This window comes from Atractosteus spatula, chromosome 17 (genome assembly GCF_055471065.1).
Source record: "Atractosteus spatula isolate fAtrSpa1 chromosome 17, fAtrSpa1.hap1, whole genome shotgun sequence".
Lineage (NCBI taxonomy): Eukaryota > Metazoa > Chordata > Actinopteri > Semionotiformes > Lepisosteidae > Atractosteus > Atractosteus spatula.
The window spans coordinates 16773875-16790090 of NC_142722.1; the positions used below are offsets into that span (position 1 = coordinate 16773875).

General features: G+C 52.7%; 1 protein-coding gene across 1 annotated transcript; it reads left to right on the forward strand.

Moving 5' to 3' along the window:
• Positions 1-43: 43 nt before the first annotated feature.
• Positions 44-3966, forward strand: LOC148819224 (ATPase MORC2-like). Its single transcript, XM_088935432.1, has 6 exons — positions 44-93; positions 498-577; positions 664-746; positions 934-1019; positions 1256-1396; positions 1942-3966. Exons 4-6 carry the CDS (start codon positions 967-969, stop codon positions 1997-1999), a joined length of 252 nt encoding a protein of 83 aa, XP_088791558.1. The 5' UTR covers positions 44-93; positions 498-577; positions 664-746; positions 934-966; the 3' UTR covers positions 2000-3966.
• The last annotated feature ends 12250 nt before the right edge of the window (positions 3967-16216 follow it).

Genomic DNA, 16216 nt, shown 5'->3' on the forward strand with positions numbered 1-16216 from the left:
GCGCTTCTGACGCTCGCTTCTGCGCGCTCCTCTAGGTGCACCTCGGTGTTCCGCTTTTAATACGAGGATTTCGGCTACTTTTTTTTTTACAAGGTATCACTTTATTTATTTATTTTATTTAGATTCGCGGGAGATGTTTCTTTGTGAAGTATTTTAATATAATGTTATATAATATTATATTATATAATAATGTTTGTATCTCTGACATGACATGATTCTTTATGTCATACATGACATAAAGAAAACTCTTTATATGTGTGCATATCGCCGTTAATTCTCTCGCTACTAGTACTGCTGTTGGGGTTTTAGGTGCACATCAATTCTGCATGCTTCTTTTGCATTTAGTGCAAATGCTCTGCATCTGTGTACAGTGGAATTTATCATCACTGCTTTATGACATTATAAACACATGCCAGTTATTCTTGAATTCCTGCACCAAACCACCTGGAATTCTGCAAAGTTTTCTGAACTTCCTTTCCCCCTCGTTCTTTCCCCAGAATGTACAGATACACATCGACGCGTTTTAAAACGAGGGCAGAGCAGGAAGTGAAGAAGGCCGACCACTTGGCCAAAATAGGTAGGCTGGGCCCGGTAACCTCAGTTTTTTTTCCTATGTTATTTCTCTGTGTCGATCCTTTTAATGGGTCGGTGCTCTTCTTGCAGCTGAGGAGAAGGCGTGAGAGGCGGAAAGCAAGAGTTTGGCGCTGGAGGTGAAACTGGGAGCTGACCTCACCAGGGAGGCGCGGGTAGGAAGCTGTTCTTGCTCAGACAGTGCTCGCTCTTCGAATGAGGAATGGGACTCTGTCCTGAAGCACGTAAACGCAGGGCTGCCATTCGACCGTTCCGCAGTTTGGGAGCGGGGGTTGGGGGGCTGTATTTCCTTCCACGCTCTCCCTCCCACATCCTCCTGATACAGCTCTGCTCTTGTTTCAGGTCGTGCTGCGCAAATCACAGGACTCTGCTCTGATGCTGCGCAGGGAGGCGGAGGTGAAGAGGAAGATCCATGAGGCCAAGCAGAGGTGAGATGCAGAAACCATAAATGCATAGAAATAAATGTCCAGGATCACCTCTGAGAAGGTTCAGGAATCAGATGAGTTTGCTTTGGCTCCTCAGCTCAGTCTAGGGGTGGAGCCTAATGGGATAATACAGCTCTATGTCACCAGCGCAATGTGCCTTCTCTTCCATATCCTGTACGTTGTATCTGCAGTCCACACTTTTCTCACGTCTCTCACTCTCGTGATGTCCTCCTCCTCAGAGCCCTGAAGGAGCCCAAGGAGCTCTGCTTTATTTTCGGCGTGAATATCGACCAGCGGGACCTCGATGGCATGTTCGTGTACAACTGCAGCCGGCTCATCAAGATGTATGAGAAAGTCGGGCCGCAGCTTGAAGGAGGAATGTGAGTCACATCTGTGCTCTGCTCTGCACCACGCAGCACCTCTAATGGCTGTTTCTGCAGAAGTGTGTTAGTGGCCAAGTGGCATTTTTATTTGGCTCTGTGAGCTGTGATGCTAGATTTTCTAATTTGTCAGGGAATGGAATACAGAGGGGCTTACTTATGGTGGCCGAAAGCTTTCATAAAGTAAAATGTTTGATTTTAAAATACTGCGGTGTGATCTGCTAGTGCCACTAGCTATTGTTGCTTTTGCAATTGAGCTGTAGGGATAAATGTGTTCACATAATCATGATAATAACTGCTTACCCTTATATAGCACTTTTCTGGACACTCCACTCAAAGAGCTTTACAGGTAATAGGGACCCCCCCCACCAACACTCGTGTGTAGCCCCCATCTGGATGATGACTTTGGAACTAGCAAGTTTTGTCCAAATGTGTTGGTTCCCTCAAGTATAGTCATAACCGTACGGGAATGTCCTGCGGTTATTGTGTCCTGTAGAGCTGACAGCAGGCTGCCGGCTGACAGTGCTTCGTTTTCTACCCGACAGGCGACCAGGTCCTCCGAGAGGGTGCAGCGCCCTCGCTCCCCGCCACTGCCCGCCATGATCAAAAACGCCCCCAGCCGGCCGCCCCTCGTCAAGCCTCCACCCCTGAGCAAGAAACTCCCCACGCCCGTCCGGAGAGACGCCCGGGCCAGCGCCGCCCGGACCCCCGCGCCCAGACCTCCCGCCCGGAGCCCCGTCCCCAGCAAGGCGGCGGCCACCCCGCACGTCTGGAGCGAGGGACGCTGTGTGGGGAGACCTCGTGAAATCAAACCTTTTCTCCCATTCTGGTCAGGATATTTTTTGGGAAGTTTGTTAAATTCGTCTGAGTTGTCTTTACACATGTGACCCAGCGGTGAATAGCGGCCTGTTATGCCAAATCCACTAGATGGCGCTACCTCTTAGCTGGCGGCTCCTGTCAGGTGAGTTCAGCGTTCTGCGCATGGGCAGTAGGGACTCAGAAGCAGTGAGTTACCGTTAAAAGAACCCGAAATTACTAGGGAGTTGTAACGGTATATACGGTGTTGTTGCCCTATTTACACCCTAAATACCCGCTATATAAATGCAATTATTGCTACTATCCATGCAGTCCTTCTCTCTGTTTGTAAATGTACCCAATTTCCCCAGCCTTTGTGATGCACAGGGTTTATTTTAGTTCAAAGGAATCCTGGGTCGTGGTTGTTTGCCTGTTGGCCACAGGGGGGCGCGTGTCTGCGGAGCAAGGGGGTGTGAGCAGAGTCGGGGAAGAGCGCAGTACACTCCCTCCACCACCACGCTGCCCTCCGCTGTCTGCGCCCTGAGCTCCGTCACTCTCCCACTCTTCTGCTTCACCGCAGGCGCCGAGCCGGTCACCTTCGTCTTCTTGGGCTGCGGCTCCTCCTCCTCCTCCTCCTCGCTGTTCTCTGCCTGGGGGGGGGGCTCTCTTGCGCTGGCTCCCTGCGGGCGTTGCCTGCTTTGCTGTGCTCTGTGCGGCGGAGGGAGAAGAGGGGAGAAGGGCTCATACAAGGCTCATACCTCTTTGCTCGGGAGCCGACAGCAGCTGGCCGTCAGCGGGAACGCTCCCCCTCTGCATGAGCAGGCTCGTACTCAGCTTGTACGCCGCAGTGTGTCAGAGCCGTCACAATCACCTACAACACATACTTCTTACACACCCAAGGAGCACTCAGTAAATCTGATGTGCTTTTGCGGTTTCGATTATCCAGAGCTGTTTTTGACATATTCGGTATTTTGTGTGTGACCCAGGGTGAATAGCGGCCTGTTATGCCAAATCCACTAGATGGCGCTACCTCTTAGCTGGCGGCTCCTGTCAGGTGAGTTCAGCGTTCTGCGCATGGGCAGTAGGGACTCAGAAGCAGTGAGTTACCGTTAAAAGACCCCGAAATTACTAGGGAGTTGTAACGGTAAATACGGTGTTGTTGCCCTATTTACCCCCTAAATGAGTATAAAGGGGCACTTCATAGGATTGAGACAAGAGTAGCGAGATGGATATTAGATTTTAACGGAGTACACTGAGGCGGTAGCCAGTTTTTAGACAACTACTCGGGCTGGGGATATCTGTTTATTGATTTGTAAGTAATGGGTTTCACATGCTCCTTGTATTTTCTGTTCCTTCGTTCTTTACAGAGATTTATGTTTAGCACCGTTTGTTAAGTGTACGCAATTGTAAGTATGATACTAATTATGGTCGTAATGTAGTTCTCAGGGAGGGCTGAGAGGTGACCCGCGCAGCCTGGGAGCGGCTTATTTCTGCCCGCGCTGCGTGGTGAGTTGTTTGAACTTCAACTGTGATGTAATTTATTTATTTTTTTGTTGTTCAGTGTAGATGCGTTTCTGTAATGGTCAGATGGAATGTAAAAAACTGTAAAACTAAACATGTTTTCTTTGTTTTCCCCTCTGCGTGAAAGAACCACTGCCGTATTGTGTGTATATAAAAATATTGTTATATGTCATTTCTTTTGTTATTTTATTTTTGTTTTTTAAACTAAGAACAGATCAGACCACATACTCACCTAGAAATAAAGAACCCCAAAATTATATTGGTGTCCTGTGCTGATTATTCTTTGCCAGGCTTCCCTGCTGCATAGTCAACGTCCCGGTGACTATCAACCCTTCACCCCCTTGACTGCCTCCCTAAAAAGGACAGCACTTAAGTTTGCCATCATCTGGGAAAAGACTGGAGTTAAGGAGATCGCATTACAGACAGACTTGGGTTCATGAAAAGGATTAGTGTGCACCCCAGCATTGGCCCTACGACTTCTGCGTGGAACAGGAGTAGGTACATTTACTACACGGTCACAAGGAGAGAAGCTGGTAGTAGGCTCAGCCCTAGAAGGCTCGGTGTCAGCCTCAGTCCTAACCTGCACAGCACCTGTAGATTCAGGAGCAGGTTCAAACCTAAGAGGCTCAGAGAACACTTCTGATTCACTACCACAGAGATCCTCATCACTAGCAACATCTAATGACTCAGGGAACACCTCCCGAGTTAATCTTGGAAGCGAAACCTCCTCCAACACTACAAACTCTGGCGGAGACTCTGAAAGGGTACTAACAGACGTTCCTGTGGGGGACTGGTTTCTAACACACCTGGGGGCTGGGACAGGGCCCACACATGGCCTTAAATTAACCCTGTGTACCCGCTTTATAGGACCACCTTCCAATGGTTCCACTGTGTGTGTCGTACCCTGCACCTCTACCACCCTATACACAGTAGGTCCCCAAGCATCCTGTATCTTATTTCTGCCCAACGGTCTGTGTCTCAGATAAACCAGCTGACCTACACTGACTGGGGGAAAGAACACTTTGTCTTCTTGCAGTGCAACTCTTTCCGCAGCTTTTTGTTCTGCGTACTCTTTAGCTCGGGCATGTGCTTCGTTCAACCGTTCCTGGTGGACCACCAGCCAATCATGTCTTTTATCCAGCACCTCCTCCTGGCCCAGTAACGCATCAACAGGTAAGTGAGGATGCACTCCGTACAGAAGGAAGTAAGGCGAATATCCCGTACTAGCGTGAGGTGTCACATTGTAGGCATAGACTAACTCCGGCAGATGTTCTGGCCAACGGCGCTTCTTCTCAGGAGGCAACGTGCGTAAAAGGTCATGTAGGGTCCTATTGAACCGTTCACAGTGTGGGTTTCCTTGAGGATGGAAAGGACTGGTGCGTGTTTTCTTCACTCCGTAAAGTTTACACAGCTCTGCAACTACCTGACTCTCAAAGGTTTTTCCCTGGTCACGATGCAACCTTTCAGGGCATACAAATTTCATAAACCATTCTTTCAGGAGGACTTTTGCTGTAGTGTCTGCCTTCTGATCACGAGTCGGGAAAGCCTGTGTAAACCTGGTAAACACGTCAGTAACTACCAACACGTTCTCCCGCCCATCAGAGGCTGGCTCGAGGACCGTGTAGTCGACAGCGACAACCTCTAAAGGCCTAGTAGCTATAAATGGTTTGATGGGTGCCTGGATTTTTGGCTGTGGCATTTTGGTCAGGATACACCATTGACACTTCTCGACCCACTGTTCCACATCATTATACATGCCCACCCAAAAGCATCTCTGTCTCAACAGATTCTGAGTGCGTTCAATTCCTTGATGACCCATCTGGTCATGTACACTTTCCAATATTTGATCTTTCATACAATCAGGCAGGAGGAGTTGGAAACATTCACCAACATGAGGATCTTCGATCACCCTGTACAATAGCCCATCACGCTCTCGCACCCGGTGTCACTGTTTCAACAAAGACAAGGTAGATTTAGGCAACTTTGATCTCTCCTTATTCCCTGGTTTTCTCTGCTTATTCCAGAACATCCGGAAAGCACTGAGAGAGGGATCAGCATCTTGAAACAGACGGAGCTCCTTCTTTGTATACCCTGGGAAAGATTGGGTGTTACTCTGTGACTTGTTCAAGTTATCACAATCCACTCCCGCTTCCAAAACACGGATCTGTCTTATTTTGCAGCATTTCATACCGGCTGCCACCAAATCTGGCTCCAGGGGTGTGCCTCTGCTGACAACATTACAGATAGCCACACAATCATCATATTCGACATCATCAGGGTCAGGTTCAGGCTCCCCTGCAAATGGCTGCCTAGAGAGGGCATCAGCAGCAGTGTTGCAGCGTCCTGGGCGATAGAGATAAATCCCTAACCCCCTCTATGAACTGATCTCGGATAGCTCGCTTCTCATCCGACACTACATCAGGCGATACCTTTAACACAGCGCCGAGCATGCGAGAGAGAGAATGAGAGTAATTGCAAAGATCTTCCCCCTCCCTTTGCTTACAGCCATAAAAGGCTTGCAACAGTTGGGAAACACTGCGCTTCTCCCTGAAAGCATGTCTGAGGTAACTGAATATATCACTGACCTGTCTAGATTCACCACCCATACGTAAACGTACTTCTTCTAGGGCCGGACCCTTCAACAATGATAACACAAGGTCATACTGCTCAGCAGGAGTCTGTTCCCTGGCTCTGATGACTCGTTCAACTTCTTCGATAAACTCGTCAACGGAGCAACCATCTTTAGTTATATCACCACTAAAAGGCTGTACATTACGTTCTCTAGGTACATACACATATGAACGTTTTGGTTCAGGACCCAGTGCAGCAATAGTGGCCATGGCTTGGTCATATTTTCTAACTAGGTCTTCTACTTGAGACCTCAAGTCATGGAGGTTGTCACCATTACCATTCTCCATAACTACACGACCATCAACTGCTGCACCATCATCCCTGTCATCACCTGACATTTTGGGAACTGTTCACAAACAGTCTCTGTGCAAACATCAATCTTGGAATACCACAGTTCAGCAGATGAGTCTGAAGAGACAAGAAGACGTCCTCCACTGGCCGTTGGTGTCGTCTGGTTCCCAGCACACTGGCCACTGGACCTGGCCTTCTCCGTCCGTTATCAGCCTCCTTGGACAGCTGTCTTCACCACTACCGTATTTTATGCACTTCACTGCTTTACTGTGAGAGTCAGAACCCCCAGACTATCAGAAACCCCACTCCAAAATTGAGAGCAGAGCGATGTAGCCAATTCAGAGATGGGGATTATTAGGAGGTCATGACTATTAGGAGACCAATGGGAAATTTGGCCAGGACGCGGGGATTACACCCCTTCTCTTTTCGAGACGGACGGCGCCTGTTTACAGTATAGTGCCCCCGTCACTATAGTGGGACATTAGAACCCACATACACCGCAGGGTGAGCGCTCCCTGCTGACCCCACTAACACCTTTTCAGGCAGCAACCTTAGTTTTCCCAGGAGGTCTCTCAGCCGGGTACTGACCAGGGTCACACCTGCTTAGCTTCAGTGAGCTGCCAGCTGCGAGTTGCACGGTGTTATGGCTGCTGGCTGATGATGTGATGGCAGGGGGGTGGAGAGCAGTGTGATGTAGCAAATGGACAGCTGGCAGCCCACTGAAGCTAGAGATTAGTAGGAGGCCATGACTCCCAGCCAGGTACTAACCAGGCTCACAGCTGCTTAGCTTCCCAGGAGGTCTCTCAGCCAGGTACTGACGTGGCTCACACCTGCTTAGCTTAAGTGGGCTGTCTGCTGTGAGTTGCAGGGTGAAATGGCTGCTGGTTGGGACATTACTGCGACATTAGTACCCACATGCACCGCAGTGTGAGCGGCCCCTGCTGACCCCACTAACACCGCTTCAGGCAGCAACCTTAGTTTTCCCAGGAGGTCTCTCAGCCAGGTACTGACGTGGCTCACACCTGCTTAGCTTAAGTGGGCTGTCTGCTGTGAGTTGCAGGGTGAAATGGCTGCTGGTTGGGACATTACTGCGACATTAGTACCCACATGCACCGCAGTGTGAGCGGCCCCTGCTGACCCCACTAACACCTCTTCAGGCAGCAACCTTATTTTCCCAGAACGTCTCTCAGCCAGGTCTCTCAGCCCTGACCAGGGTCACAGCTGCTTAGCTTCAGTGGGCTGCCAGCTGTGAGGTGCAGGGTGATATGGCTGCTGGCTGATGATGTGATGGCAGTGGGGTGGAGAGCAGAGTGATGTAGCCAATTCAGAGATGGGGATTATTAGGAGGTCGTGACTCCCAGCCAGGTACTTACCAGGCTCACACCTTCTTAGCTTCAGTGGGCTGACAGCTGTGAGTTGCAGGGTGTCAGCCCACTGCCACCCTCAGCCCACTCATCATGCTGGCTGATGATTCTCAGCCAAGTACTGACCAGGCTCACACCTGCATTGCTTCAGTGGGTTGCCAGCTGTGAGTTGCAGGGTGATATGGCTGATGATGTGATGACAGGGTGGTGGAGAGCAGAGTGATGTAGCCAATTCAGAGATGGGGATTATTAGGAGGCCATGACTCCCAGCCAGGTACTGACGAGGCTCACACCTGCTTAGCTTCCCAGCATTTCTGTCAGCCAGGTACTGACCAGGCTCACACCTGCTTAGCTTCAGTGGGCTGCTTCAGGGTGATATGGCTGCTGGTTGGGACATTAGGACCTACATGCACCGCAGTGTGAGCGCCCCCTGCTGACCCCACTAACACCTCTTCAGGCAGCAACCTTAGTTTTCCCAGGAGGTCTCACAGCCAGGTACTGACCAGGGTCACACCTGCTTAACTTCAGTGGGCTGCCAGCTGTTAGTTGCAGGGTGATATGGCTGCTGGTTGGGACATTACTGGGACATTAGTACCCACATGCACCGCAGTGTGAGCAGCCCCTGCTGACCCCACTAACACCCCACTAGGCAGCAACCTTAGTTTTCCCAGGACGTCTCTCCTCTCTCTCAGCCGGGTACTCACATCATCTTAGTACAAGCACACCTGCTTAGCTTCAGCTGCGAGTTGCACGGTGTTATGGCTGCTGGCTGATGATGTGATGGCAGGGGGGTGGAGAGCAGTGTGATGTAGCTATTGGACAGCTGGCAGCCCACTGAAGCTAGAGATTATTAGGAGGCCATGACTCCCAGCCAGGTACTAACCAGGCTCACACCTGCTTAGCTTCCCAGGAGGTCTCTCAGCCAGGTACTGACGTGGCTCACACCTGCTTAGCTTAAGTGGGCTGTCTGCTGTGAGTTGCAGGGTGATATGGCTGCTGGCTGATGATGTGATGGCAGTGGGGTGGAGAGCAGTGTGATGTAGCTATTGGACAGCTGGCAGCCCACTGAAGCTAGAGAGTATTAGGAGGCCATGACTCCCAGCCAGGTACTGACCAGGCTCACACCTGCTTAGCTTCCCAGGAGGTCTCTCCGCTAGGTACTGACCAGCTTAGCTTCAGTGGGCTGCCAGCTGTGAGTTGCAGGGTGATATGGCTGCTGGTTGGGACATTTGAACCCACATGCACCGCAGTGTGAGCGCCCCCTGCTGACCCCCCTAACACCTCTTCAGGCAGCAACCTTAGTTTTCCCAGGAGGTCTCTCAGCCAGGTACTGACCAGGGTCACACCTGCTTAGCTTCAGTGGGCTGCCAGCTGTTAGTTGAAGGGTGATATGGCTGCTTACTGATGATTCCCAGGCCAGTACGGACCAGGCTTCCCACCATGTCTCTCAACCAGGTACTGACCAGCTTAGCTTTAGTGGGTTGGCAGCTGTGAGTTGCAGGGTGATATGGCTGCTGGTTGATGATGTGATGACAGGGGGGTGGAGAGCAGAGTGATGTAGCCAATTCAGAGATGGGGATTATTAGGAGGCCATGGTTCCCAGCCAGGTACTGACCAGACTAACACCTGCTTAGCTTGCCAGGAGGTCTCTCAGCCAGGTACTGACCAGGCTCACACCTGCTTAGCGTCAGTGGGTTGCCAGCTGTGAGTTGCAGGGTGATATGGCTGCTGGTTGGGACATTACTGGGACAGTAGGACCCACATGCACCGCAGTGTGAGCGCCCCCTGCTGACCCCACTAACACCTCTTCAGGCAGCAACCTTTGTTTTCCCATGAGGTCTCTCAGCCAGGTACTGACCAGGCTCACACCTGCTTAGCTTCAGTGGGCTGCCAGCTGTGAGTTGCAGGGTGATATGGCTGCTGGCTGATGATGTAATGGCAGGGGGGTGGAGAGCAGAGTGATGTAGCCAATTCAGAGATGGGGATTATTAGGAGGTCGTGACTCCCAGCCTGGTACTGACCAGGCTCACACCTGCTTAACTTCAGTGGGCTGCCAGCTGTGAGTTGTAGGGTGATATGGCTGCTGGCTGATGAGGTGAGGGGAGGGGGGTGGAAAGCAGAGCGTTGTAGCCCATTCAGAGATGGGGACTATTAGGAGGCCATGACTCCCAGCCGGGTACTGACCAGGCTCTCAGCCAGGTACTGACCAGGGTCATGCCTGCTTAGCTTCAGTGGGCTGCCCGCTGTTAGTTGGAGGGTGATATGGCTGCTGGCTGATGATGTCATGGCAAGGGGGGGGAGAGCAGAGTGATGTAGCCCATTCAGAGGTGGGGATTATCAGGAGGCCATGACTCGCAGCCAGGTACTGACCAGGCTCACACCTGCTTAGCTTCCCAGGAGGTCTCTCCGCCAGGTACTGACCAGCTTAGCTTCAGTGGGCTGCCAGCTGTGAGTTGCAGGGTGATATGGCTGCTGGTTGGGACATTTGAACCCACATGCACCGCAGTGTGAGCGCCCCCTGCTGAATCCACTAACACCTCTTCAGGCAGTAACCTTAGTTTTCCCAGGAGGTCTCTCAGCCAGGTACTGACCAGGGTCACAGCTGCTTAGCTTCAGTGGGCTGCCAGCTGTTAGTTGGAGGGTGATATGGCCGCTGGCTGATGATCACAGCCAGGTACTGACCAGGCTCACACCTGCTTAGCTTCAGTGGGCTGCCAGTTGTGAGTTGCAGGGTTATATGGCTGTTGGCTGATGATTCCGAGCCAGGTACTGACCAGGCTCACACCTGCTTAGCTTCCCACCATGTCTCTCAGCCAGGTACTGACCAGCTTAGCTTTAGTGGGTTGTCACCTGTGAGTTGCAGGGTGATATGGCTGCTGGTTGGGTCATTACTGGGACATTAGGACGCACCTGCACCGCATTGTGAGCGCCCCCTGCTGACCCCACTAACACCTCTTCAGGCAGCAACCTTATTTTCCCAGAACGTCTCTCAGCCAGGTCTCTCAGCCCTGACCAGGGTCACAGCTGCTTAGCTTCAGTGGGCTGACAGCTGTGAGTTGCAGGGTGTCAGCCCACTGCCACCCTCAGCCCACTCATCATGCTGGCTGATGATTCTCAGCCAAGTACTGACCAGGCTCACACCTGCATTGCTTCAGTGGGTTGCCAGCTGTGAGTTGCAGGGTGATATGGCTGATGCTGTGATGACAGGGGGGTAGAGAGCAGAGTGATGTAGCCAATTCAGAGATGGGGATTATTAGGAGGCCATGGTTGCCAGCCAGGAACTGACCAGACTAACGCCTGCTTAGCTTGCCGGGAGGTCTCTCAGCCAGGTACAGACCAGGGTCACAGCTGCTTAGCTTCAGTAGGCTACCAGCTCTGAGTTGCAGGGTGATATGGCTGATGATGTGATGACAGGGTGGTGGAGAGCAGAGTGATGTAGCCAATTCAGAGATGGGGATTATTAGGAGGCCATTACTCCCAGCCAGGTACTGACGAGGCTCACAACTGCTTAGCTTCCCAGCATTTCTGTCAGCCAGGTACTGACCAGGCTCACACCTGCTTAGCTTCAGTGGGCTGCTTCAGGGTGATATGGCTGCTGGTTGGGACATTAGGACCTACATGCACCGCAGTGTGAGCGCCCCCTGCTGACCCCACTAACACCTCTTCAGGCAGCAACCTTAGTTTTCCCAGGAGGTCTCACAGCCAGGTACTGACCAGGGTCACACCTGCTTAACTTCAGTGGGCTGTCAGCTGTTAGTTGAAGGGTGATAAGGCTGCTGGCTGATGATGTGATGGCAGTGGGTTGGAGAAATGTAGCCAATTCAGAGATGGGGATTATTAGGAGGCCATGACTACCAGCCAGGTACTGACCAGGCTTACACCTGCTTAGCTTCAGTGGGCTGCCAGCTGTGAGTTGCAGGGTGATATGGCTGCTGGTTGGGACATTACTGGGACATTAGTACCCACATGCACCGCAGTGTGAGCAGCCCCTGCTGACCCCACTAACACCCCACTAGGCAGCAACCTTAGTTTTCGCAGGAGGTCTCTCCTCTCTCTCAGCCGGGTACTCACATCATCTTAGTACAAGCACACCTGCTTAGCTTCAGCTGCGAGTTGCACGGTGTTATGGCTGCTGGCTGATGATGTGATGGCAGGGGGGTGGAGAGCAGTGTGATGTAGCTATTGGACAGCTGGCAGCCCACTGAAGCTAGAGATTATTAGGAGGCCATGACTCCCAGCCAGGTACTAACCAGGCTCACACCTGCTTAGCTTCCCAGGAGGTCTCTCAGCCAGGTACTGACGTGGCTCACACCTGCTTAGCTTAAGTGGGCTGTCTGCTGTGAGCTGCAGGGTGATATGGCTGCTGGCTGATGATGTGATGGCAGGGGGGTGGAGAGCAGTGTGATGTAGCTATTGGACAGCTGGCAGCCCACTGAAGCTAGAGATTATTAGGAGGCCATGACTCCCAGCCCGGTACTGACCAGGCTCACACCTGCTTAGCTTCCCAGGAGGTCTCTCCGCCAGGTACTGACCAGCTTAGCTTCAGTGGGCTGCCAGCTGTGAGTTGCAGGGTGATATGGCTGCTGGTTGGGACATTTGAACCCACATGCACCGCAGTGTGAGCGCCCCTTGCTGACCCCCCTAACACCTCTTCAGGCAGCAACCTTAGTTTTCCCAGGAGGTCTCTCAGCCAGGTACTGACCAGGGTCACACCTGCTTAGCTTCAGTGGGCTGCCAGCTGTTAGTTGAAGGGTGATATGGCTGCTTACTGATGATTCCCAGGCCAGTACGGACCAGGCTCACACCTGCTTAGCTTCCCACCATGTCTCTCAACCAGGTACTGACCAGGCTCACACCTGCTTAGCTTCCCACCATGTCTCTCAGCCAGGTACTGACCAGCTTAGCTTTAGTGGGTTGTCAGCTGTGAGTTGCAGGCTGATATGGCTGCTGGTTGATGATGTGATGGCAGAGCGATGTAGCCCATTCAGAGATGGGGACTATTAGGAGGCCATGACTCCCAGCCGGGTACTGACCAGGCTCACACCTGCTTAGCTTCCCAGCAGGTCTCTCAACCAGGTACTGACCAGGCTCACACCTGCTTAGCGGCAGTGGGTTGCCAGCTGTGCAGGGTGATATGGCTGTTGGCTGATGATTCCCGGCCAAGTACTGACCAGGCTCCCAGCTGCTTAGCTTGCCAAGTACTGACCAGATTAGCTTCAGTGGGCTGCCAGCTGTGAGTTGCAGGGTGATATGGCTGCTGGTTGGGACATTTGAACCCACATGCACCGCAGGGTGAGCGCTCCCTGCTGACCCCACTAACACCTTTTCAGGCAGCAACCTTAGTTTTCCCAGGAGGTCTCTCAGCCGGGTACTGACCAGGGTCACACCTGCTTAGCTTCAGTGAGCTGCCAGCTGCGAGTTGCACGGTGTTATGGCTGCTGGCTGATGATGTGATGGCAGGGGGGTGGAGAGCAGTGTGATGTAGCTAATGGACAGCTGGCAGCCCACTGAAGCTAGAGATTAGTAGGAGGCCATGACTCCCAGCCAGGTACTAACCAGGCTCACAGCTGCTTAGCTTCCCAGGAGGTCTCTCAGCCAGGTACTGACGTGGCTCACACCTGCTTAGCTTAAGTGGGCTGTCTGCTGTGAGTTGCAGGGTGAAATGGCTGCTGGTTGGGACATTACTGCGACATTAGTACCCACATGCACCGCAGTGTGAGCGGCCCCTGCTGACCCCACTAACACCGCTTCAGGCAGCAACCTTAGTTTTCCCAGGAGGTCTCTCAGCCAGGTACTGACGTGGCTCACACCTGCTTAGCTTAAGTGGGCTGTCTGCTGTGAGTTGCAGGGTGAAATGGCTGCTGGTTGGGACATTACTGCGACATTAGTACCCACATGCACCGCAGTGTGAGCGGCCCCTGCTGACCCCACTAACACCTCTTCAGGCAGCAACCTTATTTTCCCAGAACGTCTCTCAGCCAGGTCTCTCAGCCCTGACCAGGGTCACAGCTGCTTAGCTTCAGTGGGCTGCCAGCTGTGAGGTGCAGGGTGATATGGCTGCTGGCTGATGATGTGATGGCAGTGGGGTGGAGAGCAGAGTGATGTAGCCAATTCAGAGATGGGGATTATTAGGAGGTCGTGACTCCCAGCCAGGTACTTACCAGGCTCACACCTTCTTAGCTTCAGTGGGCTGACAGCTGTGAGTTGCAGGGTGTCAGCCCACTGCCACCCTCAGCCCACTCATCATGCTGGCTGATGATTCTCAGCCAAGTACTGACCAGGCTCACACCTGCATTGCTTCAGTGGGTTGCCAGCTGTGAGTTGCAGGGTGATATGGCTGATGATGTGATGACAGGGTGGTGGAGAGCAGAGTGATGTAGCCAATTCAGAGATGGGGATTATTAGGAGGCCATGACTCCCAGCCAGGTACTGACGAGGCTCACACCTGCTTAGCTTCCCAGCATTTCTGTCAGCCAGGTACTGACCAGGCTCACACCTGCTTAGCTTCAGTGGGCTGCTTCAGGCAGCAACCTTAGTTTTCCCAGGAGGTCTCACAGCCAGGTACTGACCAGGGTCACACCTGCTTAACTTCAGTGGGCTGCCAGCTGTTAGTTGAAGGGTGATAAGGCTGCTGGCTGATGATGTGATGGCAGTGGGTTGGAGAAATGTAGCCAATTCAGAGATGGGGATTATTAGGAGGCCATGACTACCAGCCAGGTACTGACCAGGCTTACACCTGCTTAGCTTCAGTGGGCTGCCAGCTGTGAGTTGCAGGGTGATATGGCTGCTGGTTGGGACATTACTGGGACATTAGTACCCACATGCACCGCAGTGTGAGCAGCCCCTGCTGACCCCACTAACACCCCACTAGGCAGCAACCTTAGTTTTCCCAGGAGGTCTCTCCTCTCTCTCAGCCGGGTACTCACATCATCTTAGTACAAGCACACCTGCTTAGCTTCAGCTGCGAGTTGCACGGTGTTATGGCTGCTGGCTGATGATGTGATGGCAGGGGGGTGGAGAGCAGTGTGATGTAGCTATTGGACAGCTGGCAGCCCACTGAAGCTAGAGATTATTAGGAGGCCATGACTCCCAGCCAGGTACTGACCAGGCTCACACCTGCTTAGCTTCCCAGGAGGTCTCTCCGCCAGGTACTGACCAGCTTAGCTTCAGTGGGCTGCCAGCTGTGAGTTGCAGGGTGATATGGCTGCTGGTTGGGACATTTGAACCCACATGCACCGCAGTGTGAGCGCCCCCTGCTGACCCCCCTAACACCTCTTCAGGCAGCAACCTTAGTTTTCCCAGGAGGTCTCTCAGCCAGGTACTGACCAGGGTCACACCTGCTTAGCTTCAGTGGGCTGCCAGCTGTTAGTTGAAGGGTGATATGGCTGCTTACTGATGATTCCCAGGCCAGTACGGACCAGGCTCACACCTGCTTAGCTTCCCACCATGTCTCTCAGCCAGGTACTGACCAGCTTAGCTTTAGTGGGTTGTCAGCTGTGAGTTGCAGGGTGATATGGCTGCTGGTTGATGATGTGATGGCAGGGGGGTGGAGAGCAGAGTGATGTAGCCAATTCAGAGATGGGGATTATTAGGAGGCCATGGTTCCCAGCCAGGTACTGACCAGACTAACACCTGTTTAGCTTGCCAGGAGGTCTCTCAGCCAGGTACTGACCAGGCTCACACCTGCTTAGCATCAGTGGGTTGCCAGCTGTGAGTTGCAGGGTGATATGGCTGCTGGTTGGGACATTACTGGGACAGTAGGACCCACATGCACCGCAGTGTGAGCGTCCCCTGCTGACCCCACTAACACCTCTTCAGGCAGCAACCTTAGTTTTCCCAGGAGGTCTCTCAGCCAGGTACTGACCAGGGTCACAGCTGCTTAGCTTCAATGGCAGGTCTCTCAGCCAGATACTGACCAGGGTCACAGCTGCTTAGCTTCAGTGGGCTGCCAGCTGTGAGTTGGAGGGTGATATGGCTGCTGGCTGATGATTCCCAGGCCAGTATGGACCAGGCTCACACCTGCTTAGCTTCCCACCATGTCTCTCAGCCAGGTACTGACCAGGGTCACAGCTGCTTAGCTTCAATGGCAGGTCTCTCAGCCAGGTACTGACCAGGGTCACAGCTGCTTAGCTTCAGTGGGCTGCCAGCTGTGAGTTGCAGGGTGATATGGCTGCTGGCTGATGAGGTGAGGGGAGGGGGGTGGAAAGCAGAGCGATGT

Excerpts from the sequence above, each read along its gene's own strand:
- LOC148819224 (XM_088935432.1), top strand. The coding sequence starts at position 967 with ATGCTGCGCAGGGAGGCGGAGGTGAAGAGGAAGATCCATGAGGCCAAG. Across the intron at positions 1,020-1,255 it reads ATCCATGAGGCCAAGCAGAG|AGCCCTGAAGGAGCCCAAGG; the intron begins GTGAGATGCAGA and ends CCTCCTCCTCAG. Across the intron at positions 1,397-1,941 it reads CCGCAGCTTGAAGGAGGAAT|GCGACCAGGTCCTCCGAGAG; the intron begins GTGAGTCACATC and ends TCTACCCGACAG.